The sequence below is a fragment of the Pituophis catenifer genome, unplaced genomic scaffold, assembly GCF_029215685.1.
Source record: "Pituophis catenifer annectens isolate HBS135680 unplaced genomic scaffold, rPitCat1.0.hap2 SCAF_2, whole genome shotgun sequence".
NCBI lineage: Eukaryota > Metazoa > Chordata > Lepidosauria > Squamata > Colubridae > Pituophis > Pituophis catenifer.
In genome coordinates this window covers 169,682,316-169,707,835 of record NW_027256882.1, presented here as the reverse complement: position 1 = coordinate 169,707,835, position 25,520 = coordinate 169,682,316, and the positions used below count along the sequence as shown (strand labels likewise).

Sequence of the window (25,520 nt, the reverse complement as noted above, 5' to 3'; positions counted from 1 at the left end):
TTTAAAAGTACTATAGGTCTCAAAGTTACAGACCTGACCACTTAAGAAGAAAGAACTAATTCTTTCTCAACATTTCCTCTACAAAGAAAGGGGGGGGGGCAGGATTATCCATTACAACCTGCTCATTTTGGCAGATCAGATGGCATTAAATAACACAGGAACAAAAGCGGGGGGGGCAGGAGGGGGGGAGGAGAGATGCAATCCAAAGCGGCTTATTTTTTCCCCCTCCTCCTCACCACTCCCTGCCTCCTCCTTCCAGCTGTGTCAAAGTCCACTAGCTCTTCAGTAGCAGATCTTCCATAAACTTCTGGCTTGGGAAGGTTTCTCCTTATGTTGCCTTTTCTGCTGGGATTGTTGGAACAAGCCAACTTTGGGTGTGATGGAAAGCAGTTGGTCTATCTGCTGGCAGTAGCCTTGATAGTCTTCTTCTGCCTGGCACTTCCAGATCTGTGGAGCCTGCTATTCCCAGAAGGTTGAGGCAATTTAGCCTTTTGCCAGGCATTCTGGGAATTCAACACCTTTTGTAGGCACCAAGTTGGAAAGAAAATGTCTTTTTTCCTCTCAAGACAATGACTGTGTTTTTGGAGACTTTACTGATTACTTCAGACATTGTTTCTCCTCAACTTTTTATTCCACACTCAAAACCATTTTCTCCTTCCTATGTTCATAACAGAAACTTGATCTGGAAATATTAGAAGGTGGAGTTGTTTCCCAGGATGGAAATTAGCATGATCATTTTCTGATGTTTCTAGAACAAGCTGCTTTAAAGGTATTGGGGTTGTTGCCAAAAGAAAGAATGATGAGAACATTGCGTACGAGAAATTGTGGTTAAGCCTTCAGGGATTAAGAGATGGATTAGGAATCCTGTAGAGTCATACTGGCACATCACGGTAAACCTTGGTTGGTCCTATGTATAGTCATATTTGGCTGGGTTCACATATTACATCAAAGAAACTACCATATATAATGTGTTGTGTGAACATCCTAAGCTATATGTGAAAGCGGCTTACCAAGTAGTATTCAAGATTCATTTCTCTCTTCCCAACTAATCAGTTGCAGTCAAGCAGTACCCCTAACTAACTTCTCCCTTCCTAACTAGTATGTGTCCAACCATCTTTCTCAAGGAATAACCTTCCATTTCTGGAACTTTCTCCTCTGAGAAATCTATTTCCCCTCTTCTTCTTTTTTTTTTTATTTTTTTTTATGGTCTACACGTTGATCATTTCCAGTCTCAATGTTCTGATAGTCTTTTTAAAATTCACGATGTTTTATATTTGGTTTATATATCATTGTTATCGGGTGGGTTCTAAATTTTTTTACTACCGGTCCTGTGGGCGTGGCTTCTTTTGTGGGCATGGTTTGATGGTCATGTGACAATTCTTTAGGATTTAGCAGAGGTACTGGTCTACCAGGCTTTTAACTGCTTGCAGAGCTGTACCGGTCTACCCATTTGTTTTTGGAGTCTTCCGGTCTACCTATTTGTTTTTGGAGCACGCTGGTCTACCACCACACTGCCTTTTACCGCTGATTAGCTGTAGGGCGGCACTTTGAAATGCCGCAGCAAGAGTTTAAACAGTTTTTTTCCTTCTAGCCAATCAGCTGGGACTCGGGAGGCAGCGAATAGATTGGGGGCGGGGCGAAGCAGAGGTGGTATTTACCGGTTCTCCGAACTACTCAAAATTTCCACTACCATTTCGCAAGAACCGGGGAGAACCGGTAGCAACCCACCACTGATTGTTATACAGATAAACAGATAATCTGATGCTGTTTGGGGAGTCAGATAATCTGTTGCTGTTTGGGGAAATTAATTTTCAAATGATAGGCTCTTCTATTGTTCCATGCCTGTACATGTTGATGTTTTTGCTGGCCTTTTTATCCTCTTGATCTCCTGTCAATGGGTTTTTCATGCACACAAGATAGACTTTTAATTTACCGCCCACTATTTTTAAAATCAGTTCTTAATAAGCAGTAGGCTTGGTGCCTGGATCTGATTTTATAGTGGGTGGGATTGTGGCCCAATTGCAATCCTGGCTGAGTTTTTGGCTGTTGTGTAACAGCATGATATGATTATATGATGAACCATAGGAAAGCTTCATCCACCTACTCTATGGTGATGTCTTTCATCTCTGGCGTGGGCATTAGGGTCATCCAAGCCTATAAGGCCATGATGGCAAACCTATGACATGCGTGTCAGAGGTGGCACGCAGTGCCCTCTCTGATGACACATGAGCTGTCACCTCAATTCAGCTCTGCTGCGCGTGCGCGCGCCTCCCGTCAGCCAGCTGGTCTTCAGGACTCTGCGTGCACATGCACAGGGGGCGGGATGCATTCGCAGGAGCCACACATGCATTGCATTTTGTGGGTTTGGGCGCACGCATTCACGCACATGCGCGCATTGGGCACTCGGTCCAGAAAAGGTTAGCCATCACTGCCATAAGGGAATGGCAGGGGTCTCTTTGTTATCTTGCAATAATTACCCAGAGTCAGGAGACGGGTGGCATGTACATTTAAATATAAATAAATATAAATTTACAGAGCTAGTGTGGTGTATTGGTTAAGAATGCTGGTGTAGAAGCCAGGAGACTGTGAATTCTAGTCTCAACTGGGTGACTTTGGGCCAATCCCTCTCGCTCACTTGATAGGGTTGGTGTTTTGGGTAAAATAGGAAAAGGAAAGAATATTAGGGATGTTTGCTGTTTTGAGTTATTTATAAAGTAATAAATGCGGTAAATAAATAAATAAAAAAATAAATAAAAAAATAAATAAAAAAATAAATAAAAAAATAAAAAAATAAAAAAAAATTTAATACGTAATGATGATGATGACGGCAGCATGCACTAAGGAAACATTTGCCGTCATAGTTCTTGTGATGATGTTGAGGTGCAGTAGAATGGGCCGCCTCATTCCCTTCAGCTGGGTTTGAATTGAATTTCCAGCTCAACCAGTTTGGGAGATCCTTCCCTGCTTATGCAAATGAGTGTTAATTGGACCTAGATAATTCGTTTGTGTTTGATCTTTGTTCCTGCTTCCCTTGGCACCGATATTGCATCCTCCCTGCACTGATGAAATCAGCCTGCAGTCGGAACCTGGCACATCCTGTGGGGGAAAGAGCTGCTGTCTGCTGCCTCCCTTCCCAAGGCTGCTCCCTGCAGCAGATGGCATCAAGAGCGCATCAAGGCCAGGCCGGCAGCAACAGGAGCCTCCTCCTTTGCCCTGTTTGCCAGACAGTGCGGCCAGGTATTGAAGCGTCTTGTGCCCCAGTGGGTCTGCAGCCAGGGTTCCTTCAAGGATTGTGTGGGTGTGCACTAGAAGATACTTTCTGCAGATTGCATCCCATCCAGGCAGGGCTGCCGAGAGGATTATTGAGTGCTGGAACAAGACTAATATGGGCCCCTCACCTACACATGGACACATAAATCAATAATATCATAATTGTACATTTATTAATTACATTCAAACATATTTGCAAATGTATTAAAAAGAAGACAGGTACTTCTGTAAAGGGGGACGCGGTGGCTCAGTAGCTAAGACGCTGAGCTTGTCAATCGAAAGTTTGGCAGTTCAAATCCCTAGTGCCGCGTAACGGGGTGAGCTCCCGTTACTTGTCCCAGCTTCTGCCAACCTAGAAGTTTGAAAGCACGTAAAAAATGCAAACAGAAAAATAGGGACCACCTTTGGTGGGAAGGTAACAGTGTTCCATGTGCCTTTGGCTTTGAGTCATGCCGGCCACACATGACCACGGAGATGTCTTGGGACAGCGCTGGCTCTTCGGCTTTGAAATGGAGATGAGCACTGCCCTCTAGAGTCAGGAATGACTAGCACATATATGCGAGGGGCATAACTCTAACCTTTACCTTTACTTCTATAAAAGATAACAAAAACAATAATACACATTAGTATATAAACAGTAATGAAACAATACACATAAGCAATGAATTTATATATTCATAAACGAAATGAAACTTAAAACTTGCAAACTTAAATAAGTAATGAAATTAAAATTTAATAAATTACATAAACAACTGTTCACTGAGTTTTGGATTAATAAAGGTTATGTCAAACAAGGCTGCAAGGCGGTTTTGCTATACACACAAACTATAGAGTATGAAATATATATCCAATATTGTTTTTCTTTTTAAAAATTTGGTTTTAAAAAAAATTCCCCTTCATGGGCCCCCTTTGAAATCCATGGGCCCCAGAACAATGTACCAGCTGCACACACGCACACCCTCCTCAGGCCTGCATCCAGGCAAAATTTGCAAATCTTGATGACAATAAATAGATGGCTTCGGAAAAGAGTCGTTCATTTTTCTTAGCTTGCCAAAACTGGTCTTTTGCCCCGTCTTTTCAAAAGGAGAAGCAGTGCTTCCCTTCACCATCCATGGATTGTGGTGAGGAGCAAGTATTTTGTTTGCTTCTCTGTTTTGCACAATCAGAAACAATTGTCTGGTAAGATTAGGAATATGAGGAGACACATGGAACCAACAGCCTCTCCTACCCCCAGAAGGTTCAGAGTAATTATACAAGAAAAAATTGGTCTGGAAGTATCTATCCTGCATCTGTCTGCTGTCTGCTGTCTGCTTGCCATTGAATCAGGATTTTGCTTAGTTTAAAACAAAGCTGACCTTCTCCCCACCTCACCCTGCCAACTGGTGCCTTACAGGACCTCACTAACGTTTACTGCTACTTGAATTGTGATCTTTACTGCAACAGAAAGGGAGAATGATAACATATATGTGTGATAAGTGTACATAATAACTATAATTAATTAAATGAAATGTAAAAATATGTTTGTTCTGGTCCCAATTACTTTGTCCAGCCTCCAATATACTAGGTCAGGTGAAGCCTTTAGCTCCATAACAGTATTTTATTCCTTTCTAATTTATTAATCACTGCTAAATCTTCACGTTCACAAGCAATATGTCTCTGAATAGCAAGTCCTAGGGCCGTGATGGCGAACTAGGTGGCAGGCAGAGCCATATCGGTCGCACGTGAGCTCAGCTCCGTTTTCGGTCTCTGGAGAGCTTCCGGGGAGGGGGGAGGCCGTTTTTACCCTCCTCAGGCTTCTAGAGAGGCTCTGGAGCCTGGGGAGAGCAAAAATTGGGCCTACCATGCTCACCGTGCCATCATGTGCCAAAAGCAGAGGGAGTGTGTGTGTGTGTGTGTCACGCGGGCATGTGCAGGGGGCAGGGGGCATATAATTATGGGTGTGGGCACGTGCACGATCCCCCCCCCCGTGCAATCCCCACTTTTGGCGCACGATGGCAAAAGTTAGCCATCACTGCCCTAGGGCAGGGGTGGGCAACTGTGGCCCTTTTACAACCTGTGGACTTCAACTCCCAGAATTCCTGGGCTGTCTCAGGAATTCTGGGAGTTGAAGTCCACAGGTTGTAAAGGGGCCACAGTTGCCGACCCCTGCCCTAGGGTAAACTGATAAGCAGTGATTCTGGTAAATTTGGGTTGAAATTAAGAAAATTGGTTGTTTTCTTGCAGATGTTTCATTACCCAACTAGGTAACATCATCAATGCTAGCTGAGTGCCAGCAGTGTTAGCCCTAATTTGAATGTCTGCAAGAAAACAACCAAGCTCAGAAGAGCACCAACGACCCCCCACAATAGTGGTTGCCTTTACACTGAGTATTTGATTTTTGTGGGGCAATTGACAGCTGTTGAAAGCAAAGAGCTATAGTTGCAGGGGATGAGGGATCTGTAGCCCCTCAGATTTTGCTGAACTACAGCTCCCAGAAGCCCCAGTCAAGAAGAAACAATGCTGATATTCGTAGTTCAGGGGCATCTGAAGACTGAAATCTCAAGTCTCCTAGTATTGATAACAACCTGATGCAGAATAAATAGTTGAGTGTTTGTGTAAAAACAAAGACACGTATTCTTCACCATTTTCTTAAAATGGATCATACTCCATTCACATGCTGGGAAGTAGATAGGAAAAAGGTTCCAGAAATATGTATTCTGGAACCTTGACCCATTTCTTTTTTCCAACTCTTTACCTGGCCTTGCATGCCTTTTCCATGTCTTTAGCGCAGGTGGAATTCAAAATTTATTGGCACAGCAATTGTTAGTTAAAACAAAGCAAAACAAAATTCTTGGAACCCTGATTGAGAAGCAAAGCTCCAGCAACAGAGAACTTTTAATTTAAAAATGTGATTTATGTAGGCAAGTATATGCAATTAAAGTTCATTTTTCCTCTTAGTTGCTTATGAAACCCTGTCAAGCTTTAACCATAGGCTTCTGCAGAACCTAGTTTGAAAAACCTGGTCTTAGGGCATGCAAAAGTAATCTTTAACAATGAAAGTGACTGAAGTTAAAATATATTTATTTTATTTATTTTTTTATTTTTATTTATTTATATCTGGTCTTTTATTATTTTTACAAATAACTCAAAGTGGCGAACATATCCACTACCACCTACTACTACTACTTTCCCCACAACAACAACCCTGCAAGGTGGGTGGGGCTGAGAGAGAGTGACTGGCCCAAGGTCACTGAGCTGGCTTTCATGGCTAGGTGGAACTGGAATTCTTAGTCTCCTAGTTTCTTCTAGCCTGGTGTCGTAACTGCTAGGCCAAACTGACTTTTGTACCTTTTGTACCTTTTTTAGTGTTTTTTTTGCCAAAGACTGAGAATCAATCTGTGTGTGTGTGTGTGTGTGTGTGTGTGTGTGTGTGTCTGTCTGTCTGTCTCTCTCTCTCTCTCTCTTTCTCTCTGTCTTCTGTTTGTCTGTCTCTGTCTGTCTCTCTCGGTCTTTCTGTCAGTCTGTCTCTCTCTCTCTCTGTTTTTCTCTTTCTGTCTCTGTTTCTCTCTCTGTGTGTTTGTCTCTGTCTGTCTGTCTCTCTTTCTCTCTCTCGTCTCTCTCTCTGTGTATGTCTCTGTGTTTCTCTCTCTCTCTCTCTTTCTGTCTGTCTCTCTCTTTCTCTCTCTCTCTTTCTCTCTCTCTCTCTGTCTCTCTCTCTGTCTGTTTTTCTCTTTCTGTCTCTGTCTGTCTCTTTCGTCTCTGTCTCTCTTTCTCTCTGTGTGTATGTCTATGTGTGTGTCTCTCTCTCTGTCTGCCTCTGTCTGTCTGTCTGTCTCTCTTTCTCTCTCTGTCTGTCTCTCTGTTTGTCTGTCTGTCTCTGTCTGTCTGTCTTTCTGTGTGTGTGTGTGTGTCTCTCTCTGTGTCTCTCTCTCTTTCTCTCTCTCTCTGTCTCTCTCTTTCCCCGCCCCCCCCCCCGTCTCTTTGCCACCACTCTGGGTCACGATGGTCCCCTTTCAGAAAATTCAGCAAATAGGGAAGAAAAACAAATTTCCAGGAATCCACTAGTTGGAAGCTTGCACAGAGCTGGCTGCCAGGCCCTTGCCTCAAGGCAGCAGCTGTTCTTGGGAGAATCTGCCTCATTAAACCACCACCCTTGTATATCCAGCTCCACAAAACAGAACCAGGGACATGACGAAAGGAGCCCTTTTTGTAACCATCACTGGGAAAGATGCGGAGTTGGAGGTACTAAAAACTGCTCCTCCACCTTCATCTTTCCACCTTTGCCACAGGATTAGTTCGTACAATTGGCAGCTGGGAAGGGATTTATGGGGAGGAGAGGCTCCCTGCATATAGAAAGCTACCATATCAAGAAGGACAGGCATTGTCATGCCTGACTTACTTTATTTATTAAAAATGTGCACAATCAACCGCTCCTGAAGTAATTTGCGGTACAGGTAGTCCTTGAATTAACGATCATAATTGAGCCCAAAATTTCTGCTTCTGAGACATTTGTTAAGTGAATTTTGCCCCATTTTATGGCCTTTTTTGCCACAGTTGTTAAGGGCATCACTGCAGTTGTTAAAGTGAGTCACAAGGTTGTTAAGTGAATCTGGCTTCCCCATTGCTTGTCAGAAGGTCGCAAAAGGCGATCACATGACCCTGGGACACTATAACCTTCATAAATATGAACCGGTTGCCAAGCATCTGAATTTTGACCATGTGACCATGGGGATGCTGCAACGGTCGTAACTGTGAAAAATGGTCATAAGTCACTTTTTTCAGTGCCGTTGTAACTCTGAATGGTTACTAAATAAACTGTTGTAAATCGAGGATTGGTTGTACCTGTAATCCAGACTAAAAGCAATCTAGTAAAATTAGACTTCATAAACAACTGCTAGTTTTTCTTTCTCCTTTAAGGGAGGGTGCAGATGTTGGATTTCTTGATGTATGAATTAAAGATCCAGGCTATGGTATAGCACAGAGGTCAGCAACCTGCGGCTCTGGAGCCGCATGTGGCTCTTTCATCTCTCTTCTGCAGCTCCCTGTCACTCAAAATATGTGTCACAACCAGCAATGTGTGACAACCGCCAGCACACGATTTATTGAGCTTTTCAACCCCCAGTAGGCCAACCATGGATAAATCCAAGAATAGAAAAGTTTCGGAAGAAAACAGAACATTTAATTCAACTATATATGCTAGTTTTGTGGCCGCTCAAAAAATAGTCAGGGGTGGGAAGAGTTTTGTGGCTCCTGGTGTTTTCTTTTCTGTGGGAAATGGTCCAAATGGCTCTTTGAGTATTTAAGGTTGCAGACCTCTGGTATAGCATGTTCACTAGCAAGGGTAAAGGCCAGTGAATTCGGCAGGAACTCCTGCCTACTAGACATGAATAGAATGAGAGCAACACAGTCTACAAGAAAAAAATAATAATTATTATTATTTTTACTAATTGTGTAATCTGATTATGGGAATTGGATAGTTAGAATCCTGAAATGGAAGTCAGCACTTCCAATCGCAAGTCAAAGAAAACATCTCTGGGTGTTTCCCCATATTTAAAATTTACTTGCAAGTAGAAAACTAGCAAATGAAGGAGAGATAGCCTAACTAATGTGATTTCTTCAAGTAGTTTTCTGCTTCTCCTGAGCATCATATATTCGTACAGCAGAGCATTAAAAAAAAAAGAAAGAATCCTTCCCACATTCACATTGGTGGATTCAGTCTACTGCAACTTCATCCCCCACCTCCTTTCTCTGCATGTAGAAACTACGGTATGCACAAGTCTGTTTTTATCTTAAAGGCAGAACATTCCTGTGATAAATATATGATAAATTCTAACGAGAAGTCAGAAGCTGTTTTTTCTAGAGAGGAAACTCTTGCAAGAGTGGGCAATTTTGAGTAAACAAAAAGAGTTGCTGGAGTGTTTGTGTGCTTATGGATAAGGATTGCTAAGGAGTTTCTCTGGATGTAAAAACAAGCATGTTGAATTGTAGGAGGCATTGTGGAGTTTGGGGGGGGACAATTTGCTCCTCTCAAGTGAAATCTGAGAAATGGCTGATGGGAGGGGGGGAAGTAAAACTGTCCTTATCTTCTATTTCCATTTTCAAATTCAGGATTGTTCCCTCTGAGAAAAGCAACGGTTGTGCGTTGTACTTGTGTAATACATAGAGACACACACACCATTTTAAGGGGAGATTTTAAAAAAGAATATAACTTTTTCTTCATTTGAGCTCATACGCTAGATTCCTGTTCAGTGTTTCAAATTAATTGCCGTAGAGAGGAAAGGAAAATAAGTAACTCAAGACCTACTGTTAATTTACAAGTAAGTTATAGCGGTATGCAGCTATTGTTTTGTTTTGTTTTTTAATCTTGAAAATGTTAAACAGGGATAGATCCGGTTAGTCTTAGTTAGTTAGTGGGAGACTGCAGGAAATCCCAAGACTGCAGGCTAGATTTGAAACAGGACAAAAAAAAAAAAAATCTCCAAAGGAGGCTTCTATATTTAAACCACTTCTATATTGTTTCTAACAAAAATGTATGGAAATCTCCAAGGAGTTCTCTGAAACCGAGTTTCTTTTTTTTTTTTTTCCTCATGGAACAATATGGCCATGCACGTTCTTTTGTTTATAAAAGAGGATTCCAAGTTCAAGGACAAACATGGAAACTAAAATGCTAGACTTCGTGGGGTTAATACAATGGATTCTGCAGAGGACAAGCAAGAGACTCTTATTGCATGGATTCAGACCAAGAGATGTTGGGACAGACAAGGACCAAATTCTTTCTTTTTTTTAAAAAAAAAAAAATTGTAAAGCCATTCAAAGTAAAAGGTCTGTTTGCAAGTTTCTACATGATTTTTCTCCCCAACCTCCATATAATATCACTGGAGCTGCAATCAGACAGATACTCTGAACTGCAGATCTGAACTACAGAAAGGTCCAGATCTCATAGGAACCCTCATTGTAGGAAGAACTGACTCCCAACCCATATAGTTCAGAATTGCTGAACGGGTTGGCAGAAACCCTCCAGGTTTTGCTCAGGTGTGTTGAGTCTTACCTGGAAACACCAGGTGGGGATTGAGTTAAGGACCTGTTGCCTGCCTGTAAAGCATATGGACAGCTGGCAAGTCTCGTCCCTTCTGTAAATGGACGTATGTGTATGTTGCAAAGATCGGTATGTTATTCTGCAGACAGATACTGCCCATTGCAATATTGTGACCTTCTCACAAGCAGAGTTTTCTTCCACAGATCACAAGAGACTGTTTCTCCATTGGAATGAATGGCAGCCATTCATGGATAGGAGCAGAAGTAAAACCCAGGGGCCCTGTTTTCAAGCTGGAGGAGGAAACCTGACTTTAGTCCTAGAATGAAAAGCAGGTTTTAACCTCATTTTATGAGCATTCCTTCTGATTGAAAACAGGTTAGTCTATAACAGCAACTCATACCTCCTGATCTGATACAGGTATTCCTTGATTTACAACCGTTCATTTAGTGACCATTCACACTTACAATGCCATGTAAAAAGTGACTCATGACTGTTTTTCACACTTACGACCATTGCAGCATCCCTCATGGTGACGTGGTCAAAATTCAGACGCTTAGCAACTGACTCATATTTATGACAGTTGCAGTGCCCTGGGGTCATGCGATCACCTTTTGTGACCTTCTGACAAGCAATGGGGAAGCCAGATTCACTTAACAACCATGTTACTAATTTAATAACTGCACTGATTCACTTAACAACTGTGGAAAAAATGAGGCAAAACTCAATAAATGTCTCATTTAGCAACATAAATTTTGGGCTCAGTTGTGGGTCATACGTTGAGGAGTACCTATATATGTACATAATTTTATTTATATTTTTAAGCAAGAAGATGAAAATGAATACAAACTAATATAGAGAAGGGAAAAGAAAAAGAAATCAAAGAAAAAGCAAGAAGTATAAGAACAGAACAAAGATTGAAGAAAAATAAAAAAAAGATATAGAAAAGTGGTTTCTGGGGTTTTTCACAGCAGGTATAAGTAGAAATATATTTTAACCTTTCTCTCTAATGTTACATCATATTCTTTCTCTTTCTGATAGTGGGCAATCCTTAATAAAATTCATTTCCCAGGACACCGATGTGTTGCCTGTGAATTTAATTTGGAATGGGCAGAAAATAATGTCCCTGGTTTGGGAAAAAGGCTTTCCTGATTTCAGAACTGGTTTCTTTCATTAAAAAAAAAAAAAAAACTTTTTCTACTCGTCCCCTGAGCCTACTTTTACTCTTGGCACAATCCACCACGACAAGTTAGAATTAACTTAATAAAGACAAGAACTTCCAGCCGGCCTGCTGGTTGGACAAAGCTGAAGCTGTTCTGTTTTTCCTCTTGTGGTGCCCTCTTCTTCTGCCTATTTCTTTTTGGTTTGGCTGATATTTATGTGTGTATATGTGCATGTGGGTGCCTGTGAGTTTGTTTTTACTTTGGCTCTTCTCCCAAGGATCTGTGGAGTGCAAAAGTGCCAAATTGTATCAAAAATTATAAAAGCAAGTGTTTTGCCTGCTGTTGGGTGGTTTGGTGGGCTTGTTACTAAGTGTCTGGAGGGAAACGGTGTGATTAGTGGTTTTGCTGTATGGGGTGGAATTTTAAGCTGGCTTCCTTCTGAAGAGTTTGTTGATGGGAACAAGGAGAGGATAACTGGGTGAATTGGTTTGCCACTGCCCACAATTCAGATTCTGTAGACTACGACGAGCCATTTTCAGCTTTGCAAAATGCTCATGGTCCAAGAAAGCAAGAGAATCTGCAAATGTCTTTAAAAAGAGTAGTTTGTCTTTAACACAGGTAGACCTCGAGTTACAACCACACTTGAGCCCAAAATTTCTGTTGCTGAATTAAGTGAGTTTTGCTCCATTTTACTACCTTTCTTGCCACAGTTGTTAAGTGAATCAGTGCAGTTGATGAGTTAGTAACACGGTTGTTAAGTGAATCTGGCTTCCCCATTGACCTTGCTTATCAGATGGTCTCAAAAAGTGATTTCATGACCCCGGGGACACTGCAACCGTCGTAAATATGAGCATCTGCCAAGGATCTGAATTTTGATCACATTGTCATGGGGATGCTGCAACGGTTGTAAGTTTGAAAAATGGTCATAAGTCACATTTTTCAGCACCGTTGTAACTTCAAACAGCCACTAAACAAACTGTTGTAAGTCGAGAACTACCTGTACTTTCCCCTCTATCTCAGTGGCTGGAAGCTTTTTAAATGAAATACGTGATTCTCAGGTCTTCTCCTAGCTGAGGTATAATGTTACTTAATTGAAGTGTGCAGAATGAGCTTCCTATTCAGTGCCACTCAATGTCTAGAGGAGGGGGAGAAGGTGGTTAATTCCCTTCTCTAGCCTGTCCCACCACAGCAGGTGGCAACATTTTCTTGACTATGGCTGATCTTGGGGGAAAAAATAATCAACTAGATCAGACAAGCTTAGTGTTTGATGGGAAACCACCAAAGCTGTAGGCCAAATTGGGAAGTTTAAAAAAATCCTAAAAGAATGTAATGCCAAATTCCTTCCATATTATTGGCAAAAAAAAACAACACCCCGGCATAGATATGTTGTTTGGTCAGCTCACTAAGATAACTTAACTGGATTTGAGGATGTCTACATCTTCATTTTAATCATTCTCAAAGATTGAATAAAGTTTGGAGCCTTGCTAATTTTCTCTGGAGAGGAGCAGTTTTGTTTAGGAAGCAAATGTGCATTCTGGATTCTGGATATTCCAGGCTGCTAAACTGATTGACTGGTTGATTTGAAATATTTCTTGTAGCTAGCATTTCAAGAGCCAGGGAAATATAGAGATGAAAGTGTGGGATGAGGAGCAGGAAAATCCCGATTTAGTCCCCACCACTACCCTCAGCCATGGAAGCTCACATAATGATTTGGAGCCTGTCACACACATTCAATCATAGCTACTTCTATAAGTTTGTTGTTGGGAGGGGAAAGAGAAGGGAGTGCTGCCTTGATCTCCTGAATGAAATATAGGATATAAATCAAATGAATAGTGGGGTGGGTGGAAATTAAGTTTAGAAAATGAGACCTGCATTTTTTTTTTCTCTCACCGGTGTTCATTCTGTGGCTGGAAAAAAGGCCTGCCCCATACTACTTCCTAGCTTCACATTCTGTTTCATCCTCCACTCTCCACTTGTAATACCTGTCAATCCGTGATCCTTCTTCTTCTTCTTCTTTTCTTTAACCTATGTGATGCTGCTCAATCACTAGGATTGCAACCTTCTAAAATTTTCCCCTAAGTGTCATCATCTTTAGCAAATTAAGTGGGTATCTGTCAAAGAAAGGCCGTTCTTTGTACTATTAGCACAATTGTAAAATTAAACAGCCTTCCTGGAGTTGTTCATCTGCAATTTTTCCTGCTGTTTTCTAGTTAATAGATAGAATCTATTTATTGGTTAGAATTTTGGGCAAGTAACAGCATGATTTTTTTGGTATTAATTGTCTACATATTTTCCTCCTGGTAATTTGTTTTATGTATGTTATGATATGTGTTTGCGCATGCGTGGGTGTTTGATTGCATGGTGCCTTGGTTTTATTGGAATATACATCATAAAGGCGGAAAGATAAGCTATCATTGTTTTAAACTGAAATGCAAGATAAATTCCATAACAAGGCATGAAGGGAGCCATTATCTTGTGCAAAACTTACATTATTTGTTTGTATAAATTAGTTCACATCCAAGATGTGAGACATGTTCAGGTTGGTCGGTTTGCGAGTATCTTAGCAGAATTAGGATCGAGACTGATACATGACTTTCTAGAAAACATGGATGCTCAAAGAACCTACTTCTGTCTCTTGTCCTACAGATTCTTTTTTTCACATTAAAAATAAAATACTCAAGAGTTTCTCAGTACGTGCACAGTTGTATTGAACTTCATCATATGCAATAAAGTGGCTAAACTGATAAAGAATTTAAATTGGTAAGCGGGCAAAAGAGGAAGATAGAGTAGTTATATAGAGTAGGCTTTAAATACATATGAGACAAATACCTCAATCAATTAGCAATTGTAACATGTCAGAAATCAATTGGGCTTTCCAAAGCCTCCTAAGACTGCCTGAAAACTTTTGATGTATGGGAGTTCAGCAGTGGTTGACTGAACATCAAAGTCCCATTCTCATATTAATTAATAGCAGTGGTGGGATTCAGCCAGTTTACATCACTTCGGGAGAACCAATTGTTAACTTTCTGAGCAATTTGGCAAACTGGTTGTTGGAAGAAATCATTAGGGCAGAGAACCGGTTGTTAAATTACTTGAATCCCACCACTGACTAATAGGCAATGTTTAATTTGAAAATTATTATTTCCAATTTCAAGATACAATGTAGAGCATAGTTTCCCTTTAAAAATAGTATTTAGACATAATGCCCTTTTGTAATGTCCTCTATAGATACATGTGATACCATCTTGCCAGGGTTTTTTTTTAGTAACCGCTGTCTTTCTTCTCTTCTGGGAAGATTTTCAGTTTCCCAGTCTAGATGCATTACTTACTATTTCCTGGTTGTCGCCCTCTAAATAGTCACCAGGCCCAACCCTGCTTGGTGTTGAACCCAGAGGAGGTCAGCCAGGTGCTGCCACCTGCTTTTTAAATGCAAAAATACATACTTATTCAATTTGGTAAATTTTCCTCCCTCTGTTAGTTCTGAAGTTCTTTGATGTGCATGCCAGCCGAGGAACAGCAGATCAGATGCATGAGAGTTTATCAAATTCAAATTACTCCAAGCATCTTTTATCTGCTAAGCATTGCAGGTGAAGAGTGGGAATGAAGGGTTGGGCAGCATTCTGAGGCACTAGGACATTTCTGATTCAAATGTTTGGAGTGGGAAGAGCTTGAGTTCTAGAAAAAGGAACTTCAGCATGGAACATGACTTCTGGAGGAGTTAGATTTTCATGAAGTGGGGCAGGTATTAAACAAATCTTTTCTTCTGTTTCAGGAGGTGCTGTGAAGCTCTGCGTCTCCCTGCAGGTTCCCCAGACCATCCCCATGGACCTGCGGATTGGACAGCGTCTTGCCAAACCCAGCCCAGATACTGCCTTACTGGCCCTGAAGCAGACACAGCAGCTCCAGCACCAGTTCTTCCTAGCAAGCTTGCATCAACAGCAAGTGGAACAGCTTACTCGCCCGCACTTGCGGGTTAGTTCGGCCATTGTGTTGTTTAGGGTCAACCTGGGAAATAAGAGAGGGGAGGTGCAGATATAGTCCAGGTAGAAGATACTCTCAGGTCCAACATTGTCTTGATATGTTTTAAAGTTTCCTGGAAAAAGATTGATACAGAAATATGAAATGGATACAGATTTAACGTGAAACCCACATTAGGCAATATATTGAGATGAAATCATGTAACAGGCATTATACAGGTGTAGATCAACCCCTTCACAGCAGCTCAGAGTTTCTTGGCAAGGTTCGGGTTTCTAGACTAAAATCTCTAAACTTACTTGAACGTCTGTTTGTAGGTCAGAGGTCATTCAATGTCTAATTGGCCATCATAAAAACTGGCTTATGGGATGAGATCTAGAGGCACTTATAGAATCTATAAATTAGCAGGTAGAAGTTGCAACCAAACATGATTTCACTTGGATTGATGCCTGGAATGCTCCTTCCAACCTGGTACTCTCTAAATCAGGGGTCTCCAACCTTGGCAACTTTAAGACTTGTGGACTTCAACTCCCAGAGTTCCTCAGCCAGCAAACCCAAGACTTAAAGTTGCCAAGGTTGGAAACCCCTGCTCTAGATTCTTGGACAGCATATCTCATTGGTTTCAGCTACAATGATGGAGATGATGGGTGAAAAATATGCTGGCAGGCATCAGTTTGGGAAAGGAAGTTTAGAATTTTATTTTTATTATTTATTTATATTGCATACTTCTTTAACGCCCATCTCCTTCAGAGAATCACTTTTAGGCATGAAAACATGTGCTATCAACCAGCAGCTCTTTCCATCTTAGTGATGGATCAGCCTTGGCAAGAAAAACTGCCGTTGCTTTGAGATCTCTCATGTCCCACCAATGTCTCTCATTGCTGGAAGGGAAGTACAAGAATGGGGAAGGCAACTTATGACACCATGACAGATTTGTAGCTTTTAATGGACACCTATAGAGACTCTCCAGTCTACAAGTGCATTTGGCTACTAGGACCAAATTAATTGGCAGGAATCTGTTGATAGTCTCCTTTCTGACCATAAGATCACTGTTACCTTGGGATGCCCCTTAGGTTCCAACTGCTCTGATATACTTGCTCAGTTTTGCACAGGTATACAGTGTCCTCAACCAAAATCTGCTCCTGCAAACCTGCTGACCTTTTTGCTACTAGATGCAGTTTGTCTCTTGGCATGGCTTGTGATCCCCTTGCTTAACACCTCCCCACTGTCCCCATTTTGACAGTGTGGAATGGGCTCAGATGTTGTCTGAGCTGTCCTGGTGGCAGTTGCCATCAGTAACTCCCCTGAGCTAGGAATTGGGGAATCTTATCCTCCTGAGCCAGATTCGTCCGATGACCTGCCTTATCATAGTTTCTTTCTGGTCAAAGAAATGACTAGCCATTGTTTTATGTGCCCGTTCATTTTTTTTTTTTCGTTTATCTTCCTCAGGTGCCCATGGATCCCCCACCCCAAGACACCGTCCCTGGAAAACAGGAACAGGAGCTGCGGCTGCTCTTGAATAAAGACAAAAGCAAACGCAGTAAGAGGTTTTCCATTCTCTCTTTCCCCTTTCTCCCTTAAGAGTGCTTCATGGCTATGCCAGAAATTTCATTCACCCAGGTATCTCTCTTGACTTTTACTTTCCTTCTTGGATTTGGAGAAAAAAAAACACGAATTGTTGCCGATGCTATGTGCCATATCCAAGTATTTTATTGACTATTGTGTTTATGGCATATGCACAGGTCTATTGAAAAATAATTGATTATGATTAGTAGTTGGATAGGAAAACATTAGAAAAATCCCAGACTTCTATGTGAGGAGGGGTAGGATACCCCAAAAGAAGGCAATGGAAAATTACATTTGTCCTGGTGCCAAGGATCAATATGCATCTACCGTATTCTTGTGGACACTAGGAGCTGACCTCAGCTCAAGAAAATTTTCGTTTGGTATTGAATCTTGGGGTTCTATTAAAATAATTGATGTGGCAGTGCCAGGGAAGACAAAGAATTGGAGAAATCACAAAGTATCAAGATCTGAAAATTGAAGTTGAAAGTTTATGGCATAAATCAGCCGTGCTAGTCCCTGTCATTATTGCAACATTGAATGTTGTACCAAAAAAAATTGGACCGCACTTAGAAAATCTGCACATTGACAACATTTTCATCTGTCAATTACTTAAGGCCGCACTGCTTGGATCCACAAACATGCTACTGCCAATACATTACAACATTCTAGGTTCTTGGGAAGAATTCAATGTGTATGAAGGCCAATGCCAGCTAAAGAACTGGCAGCTATTACTTCACATTATGCATATGTATAATAAAAATAGTAATAGCTGGAGACAACTAAATCGAAGAGAAAGAACTGGAGAAAATCCAAAAATACAAAGATCTGCAAATAGAAGTAGAACGATTGTGGCAAAAGAAAACAAAAATAGTATCAGTCCCAAGTCCATGAAAAAAGACTCGATAGGTGGTTAAAAATGCCAAAAATCTAGTCTAAACATCTTCCTGACTGTGCAATCAACCATCATCATCATTAAAATAATTATAGTTTATTAAACCTATATGCTGTTCAATTCTCAATGACTCGGGGTGGCTTACAACAATCAAAAATACAAAACAATCTATAGTATAGAAATGTTGGTAAAAAAAAAAATTCCTACACATAGGCTTATGTAGCTAAACATCCCAAACATAAGAGTGCCAGAATGTGGGTAGGCAGAAGACAAAAAAACAGGTTTTGTTATCTGTAATAATTTGTGAAAGAGATCTGCCCTGATTTTAAGCAGATAAAGAAAAAAAATATTGGCATCTGGTGGCATTATAAAGACTAACTCCTTTATGCTTGCAAAACCTTTTGAGGTTGTTTGTATCTGATGCTACAGTAAAATACAATAGATGTCAGAACAGGAACCGTGCAAAACTGCAGTCAGCCAAAAGTCTTTCTCCTGGCTTGCTCTATACTTTATTAAAGTTCCTGAGCTAAATTCAATCCCAATTCCTTGTGGGGTTTTGTCTCTTGGTTTGCAGAATTAGAATCAGTTCATGTTCCTGGGGTCCATCTCACGATGCTACTTAAAGGTTGGCTCTGTGTTACCATGTCCCAGGGAGACTATTCCTGAATAGAAATATTAGACAAGACGATAAAATAAAGGGTATAAGTATTAAGAAAGAAACTTACACATTGAGGGTTATAATTTTACAGGATCCAAAAAATAATATAGAATACTGGATGAGGAAATTGAATGAGTTTGGGGCTTTGGCAGGTTTCAAAATAAACAAACAAAAAACAACAATGCTGACCAAGAATATGTCTTCTCAGGATAATGATAGATTCAGTAGTGGGATTCAAACAATTTAACAACTGGTTCTCTGCCCTAATGACCGGCTGGGTGGGTGTGGCCACGGTGGGCATGGCCAGGGGGTGTGACAGGCAACACTTGGCCTCCTGTACCCCCCTGGGAGCAACAACTGGCCGTGGTGGGATGGTGCTGCCCCCCCACAGCACCCCGTTTTGGGCCTAGTAGGCCTCCCTGCAGCCTTCTGGGAGCGAAAATGGGCCACAGGGCTATGCCGCATCCACCCCCCTGCGCCCTCTTTTGGGCCTGGTAGGCCTCCCTGCACTTACATGGGAGCCAAAATGGGGTGCGTGGGGATTCCTGGAAGGGGCAGGGAGGGGAGGGAAGGGGAGGGGCCAGGCCAGCCAGCAATTTAACTACCGGTTCGCCCAAATCTGCTGAATTTCACCACTGATATATTGAATAAAAAGTTGGGTTTTAGGGTTGAGAAAAAGGTGAAGTATTTAGAAGTTATGATGACAAATACAAATGTAAAACTGTTTCAAAATAATGATGTCCCTCTTTGGAGGGATATTAAACAGGATTTACAAAGATGGGATAAATTGCATTTATCACTATCGGGTAGAATTCCTGTAATTAAGATGAATGTTTTACCAAAGATGCTTTTTTAAAATTTTACTCTTGTTTTTAAAGAAAAACTAATCAGATCTTGGGGTCATGCAGCAGAATCTGAGGGACAACGTTAGCAGTTTCATTAAAATATAAAATGGTTGCTTTTTATCATAAGAGCACATGTCTGCATGGAAGGAATTTTGAAAATCTAATCAACCTCCCCATTAAAATTTTCTTTTAAGATTCTGGTAATAATTTAGTTCTCACTGATGCCACCCTTGTGAGTGGGACTATAGTTCAGTATCTGTTTTGTCCCTTGCGTGGGGAAAAAAGGTAGTTTGAAGCCTTAGGATATCTAGCCAGAATTTGGGAAAAGGTGAACTTGCAAACTGAGAGGGTCACTGTGAAAGAACAGAGCTAATACTGAATCAGATTGATTCATGGTCTCTCTTGGCTTCAGGCACCTTTCTAAGTTACGTACTTTTTAAAAAAAAATTCCAAACCTTCATGAATGAATGAAGAATACAGAAATGGTATGTGTGTGTGTGTGAACATCAATACATAAAGATATAGGTGTAAACTTCACATACCCATATACAATATATCTATACATACATACATGCACATATATAGATGCATGAATATATATATGCACATATGTATTTACATATACATAGGTGCATAGATACATGCATTTATACATACATACACAGACATTCATACGCACATAAGTATGCATGCATATACATTGCATGTGTGTGTATATATATATATATATATATATATATATATATGAATGTTGATTATATGATATAATGCTGTTCAATAAGAGCTGAGGCTGTACTAGAGGTCATTTTAGTCATTTCCCTGTCCCCATATTTTGATAAATAAGATACCATTTTCTTCCCTCCCTGTGTATTTTAAGTTCCCCCATTGCCCTTTTTCATAAAACCATTATTTTGAAAATATGTTACGAGCACATGGCCCAGTATAGGCACTGGGAGAAGAGCTGAAACGTCAAAACACCATCAAGGCCCTCTTCTGTGTTTGAAATGTGTATCTGTGAGCAGGATGGACTGTATATCTTTTTCGTACTCCATAAGGGCTACTTCTGAATTGAAACACAGCAGGGGCCAAACCAGGAAATGGGAGAAAATGAAAACAAGCCAATCTCTCTCCTGCTCCTCCGGTGCTGTTTTTCTCTACCCTCTTTATCGCTATTTCCATCTCTTCCTGTCTGTCTGGCATGCAGGCATCATGATAAGACTGGCTAAAAGTGTATGTTTTTACGTGTGTGTGTGTGTGTGTGTGTGTGTGTGTGTGTGTCTTGTAAAGTAACTATCATAATAAAAGAAGAATCCCACAAGCATTGAAAAACTATTGGTTAAGGTCTCCTCAGCTGCTACCCGCAACACTGATGTGAAATTGATAGAGCATCCAAATGTTATGCTGCCCCGCTGCCGAGTTGGGCAGAGAAATAGATGTTAGTACGTTGGCACCGTTCAGAATGGACCATTTTGAAAAAGGATGAGTTGGCATATCACAGCATCATGGTGTGTGAAAAGATTGGCAGTTTGGGTACTTAGTGGCAATCTTTCCTTGCTAACCGTTTTGCGGGGCAAGGGAATGATGAGGTGTGTATGATGATGTCATTGTACAAACGCCACACTTTGTGTACTTGTTTCTCACATCCGACTGCAAGTACATTACGGTGACATTTGAGTGATGACAACATTGTGGGTTTGCTGTCTAGGCCACTACATAGAACCAAGCATGGTATCTGCTCCGTTGCTACAACAGGAAGCAAAGAGAGTCATGGAACACGAAACAAACTTGCGGCTATCAGCTGAACCAATGAAAGGCCTGCTTGGGAGTGACAAAGAAGGAACATAAGGGAGCCAGAAACAGGGTTCCCTCCACTAATTTTGATGGCATCAGTTGCCAGCGTAAGTTGAGAAGATGCAGTGAGGTAGCTGGATCTTCCAGAAGCTCCAACCTCTACATGTTCTATTCAGATAATGAGAACATTACCATAATAGGTCATTCCAAGCCTATCAGGAATGATCTGGCCTGAAAAATGGTTTTGTTTTCCCCTAAAAAACAGCACATTCTGAGGTCGGAATATTTCAGGTATGCTTGATGTTGACCTCAAGCATTTTACATACCACTGCTTGCTGGAGCATGCCCTGTTTCATTCTGCATTCTGCCTTTAGCTTTTTCAGATCAGAATAGTATCCTTATCAGATAGTCTTCAGATCTGATATCAGATCTGAGAATAGTTGTAACAGGCTGATGAGCAACAAGAAGTCAAGGAGTGATCTGGAGGACATTGTGTCTCTTATTCAATCACAGTGAGGCAAGGGAATCAGTAATCTGCGTAGCTCACCCTGTTGCCCTTTTGACAGGATATCCTGTGTGTCAAGCGCTCCTGGCAGTTGCCTACCCTAACTTTTTCGGAAACTGCTTAGGGCAGAGAAGGTCCTCTTTGTGGCCTCCCAGTTGAAAAAGAATATCTCAGATATTGATAAGCAACATATCTAGAGATCGGTTAGTTTTTCCAATGCTGCATAAAATGCCTTTGGCTATTTTCTTTGCACTCACTTTGCACTCATAAAGATTGGTGTCTGGATAGACTCCAAATAATGGGGAGATAATCAGCAGTGATCACTGCAAAATCATGTCACAAATGCTGCCAATTTCACATCGAAGTGATAGGATAGAGCCCAACCTTAAGCCAGATCTTAACTGCAAGGGTAGATGCTTTAGGATGTGATTTTTTAAAATTTTTACCATTTTCCTTTTCGGATATTTTTTTTTTAAAGTCAGAGGTAGCTGGCAGTTGGTTGCACTTACAAATTCAGTGAATAAATAAATGAGCAATATTTGCAACATACTATCCATCCTGTGTGCTTCCAAGCTTTCAGAACATTCTGAGACCCAGAGCAGCATTTTCCGATATTTCAATAATGTAAAGTGTTTGTTAATATTAAAACTAGCATCTTTGGGAAATTCTTGGAATTGGATTCTCGACATTTCTAGTAGGTATCAAGGCAAACAGATCAGTCTTTCCCAACCTGATGCCTGCTAGAAATGTTGAGACTGCAACACCGAGAATTTCCCAGGATACTTATTTTAATCAGCTAGGCTGGGGAATTCTAGAAGTTGTAGATCCTATACATCTGAAGATCATCAAGTCTGGGAAAAGCGATTTTAGATGTGGGTCATTCCTCGTGTCTCAATTAAGTGGCGTAACTTTATGACGGGAATGAACTGCATGCTTAGGAGTTGTCTTGCCTCAATATGACTCACCAATGTGATTTCATTGCTTGTAATGCCTGAAGGTAGAATCATACCAAAATAGGATAAGTATCAGTTTGTTGGTCCGTTCTTTGGCTGATTTGAAGGCAGGTATGAACTGATCAGAGTTCTCTCCTGATCCTGCAGTCCTGTCAGAATTAGATTCCTACCTTACCTGCCTACTCTAAAGAAGGGGAAATCTCCCATTGATTCCACAAAGAGCTTTCCTTTCAATGCAAGTATTGTAGGTAAAAAAAAAAAAAAAAAGCAAGAATCACAGCAATTCAACAGATTTTTTTTTTTTAAAAAAAAAATCCCAGCTGGGATGTTTTTAACTAAGCAAAGCCATTTTACATGTTAAGTGAACACACCTGATTTGGCTTGTGGCGACCTTTCCTAAGATTTTACCTGGATGATACAGAAAAGTGGTTTGTTTTTCTCTTTGCTTGTTCCTGCAGGCTTTTTTCATGGGCAAGATCTTCAGCCCTTATTTCAGATTTCTGGTAAAGAATCAGAAGAGGAAAAACAAAACATGCACAGCTATTCTGTCACTAAATTTGCACTATGATCTTGGGCATCACATGGAGGGTTAGGGACAACACATATCCAGCAGGTTGCCCATAACAGATTTAGTACTAGATATTTTTTGAATGTGCTTCATTGGTCATCAGGGAAGATGTAAGTCAAGCAAGTCCTGAGTGGGGGGGGGGAGGGGGGAGGGGGATCAAGATTGGTCACAAACTAATTGTTCCATATGTGTGTGTGTGCGCACACACACACACACACACACACACACACACACACACACACATACATATATATAAGTATTTTTCTATTGAGACAACTGGTCTAACCCAGCATGTGGGAGGGAGCATACGGCATCCCTTTTGCCTTTCAGCTCCAATCCAGGAGCCCTCAAGGAGTCGCATTCACGACAAACCATTGTATACCAAATTCGAATCCAAGTAAGGGTATAGCTAGCTGATGAGAGCTAAATAGCTTGAAATAGCTCTATACTAGTCTCCCTTTATTTCTTTATCAGCGAAATATAAATTATATATGTGTGTGTGTGTGTGTGTGTGTGTGTGTGTATGTGATAAAAAATTTGATATTTTTGATCGCACCAAACCTAGATGTGATCCCCCGGATTACCTTAACCTTGGCAGTAGCAGCGTTTCTTCTAAGCAAGAGGACCATCCCTACTAGTTATCATATTTCATTTTGCTACAGAAATGAAAGCACCCACCTCTTTATGGATCCTTCCCAGTCTCTGTGGTAACCACTCAGATCAATTTATAGGAGGCTCAGTTCTTGTATGCTTTCTTATGCCTGCTTATAGAGCAGGGGGTATCAAACTCACTGCGTCACATTGTCATCATGTGACGTATTGCGATGTCTTTTCCCTTCATGGAACTGGAGTGGGCGTGGCCTCACATGACACATCCGGCCCGCAGGCTGCCAGTTTGACACCCCTGTATAGCGTAATCATCTTGAAGCAGATCTTGGGGTTTCTGAGCAGAGGCTGCTGAACTACAACTCCCAGCATCTTTCATCACTAGTTGTGCTGTTTGCAACTCTGGAAACTTATGTAGGAAAATCCCTTTCCTCGTGATCCAGAGAAGAGGCCCCCTTCCCAACTTTTCCCCAGGCAGTCAGGGGCAGACAAGGTTTCCACTTGGGACATCAACAAAATCCAAACTGTGCCTTTAAATTAGAGGGGAGAATCTTGAATCCCCAAAGAGATATGAACAGTCTCTGAAAACCTGTGTCCCCCATAGTCCCTTCAAACTCTGCTTGCCCATCTGATGATAACATGCATTTTAATAAGTCTTGTTAGGCAGAAAAGGTGCTATCTGATACCTCCTGATTTCCACACACACACACCCATAAACTAACTCTTATTACAGTGCTGCCCAGCTGTAATTTTGGATGTGATAAAGATAAAAATAACTAAGCCCCATCCAAAAGCTAAGTGTGTACAAATTTTGAAGAGCCATAGCTGAACATACAAGAAGACGGGGCATTTTGGGAAGATCATTGGATAATTTTCCCCCTATTTTATTTATTTATTTTTAGAAGCTGCACATTGTAATTGTAAGAGAATAAAGAAAAACAGAATGCTAAAAAGCAAAAGTTTTTTTAAACTATAAACATTGGATAATGTTAGAAATATTAAATTTTAAAAAAACATTTGATTATTAGGACGAAGAGAGAAAAAATACAAATAATATATTAATACTGTAAATTATATGTGGCTTACATATCAAATTTGGGATTGTACTCTAAAAGTAGCTTTCAAATAGAATTGAATTTTATACGAGTTTTACTTTTTAAATGAGGAAATATTCTAGACGCTGAAGCCTACAAGACTCCCATAAATTTAGTTAGCCATTCCCCCCATAGAGAGATTAAATATCATTTCTTTAAAGAGTGTGTAAAATGGGGCTTTTAATATACACAGTGTCAGTTCAGCATATTTTGAAGACATTGACTTGGTGAAATTTAATAAAAATAATCTCAGGATAAAAGAGATTGTGACTTTCAAAATTTGTTCCATTCTACAATGAAATATTTTCTACTTTTCTTGAGCTTCGCAACATTATTTCCACACATGGAAGACGGTTTCAATCTATCAATTATATTTCCAGCTTTTCACAGAAAAGGAATTTCTCATTCTACCAATTAAAATTGGAGTAATATACCAGTGGTATACAGATTTTTTTCTAAGCAAAATATTTCAGGTAATTTAATGTTCTTTTCCATTGAAATTCCCAGTGTTCTCTGTAACTATATTCAAATTTTGTATCCACTTAATAAGACTTGAGGGATCTTAACTTTTTTTTTTAGATTTTTAAAATTCTACCCTTATTATTTTTATAAATAACTCAAG

The 25,520-nt window shown here is 40.6% G+C and overlaps 1 protein-coding gene across 3 annotated transcripts in view; it reads left to right on the top strand.

The window, feature by feature from the left end:
• The window catches only part of HDAC7 (histone deacetylase 7), a 236,173-nt gene that overhangs the window by 154,212 nt on the left and 56,441 nt on the right, over positions 1-25,520 (top strand). For all 3 annotated transcript variants that reach the window (XM_070938019.1, XM_070938018.1, XM_070938020.1), the window contains 2 exons: positions 15,218-15,417; positions 16,870-16,960. In XM_070938019.1, coding sequence (XP_070794120.1) covers positions 15,218-15,417; positions 16,870-16,960 — 291 coding nt within the window. The remainder of the gene's footprint in view (positions 1-15,217; positions 15,418-16,869; positions 16,961-25,520) is intronic.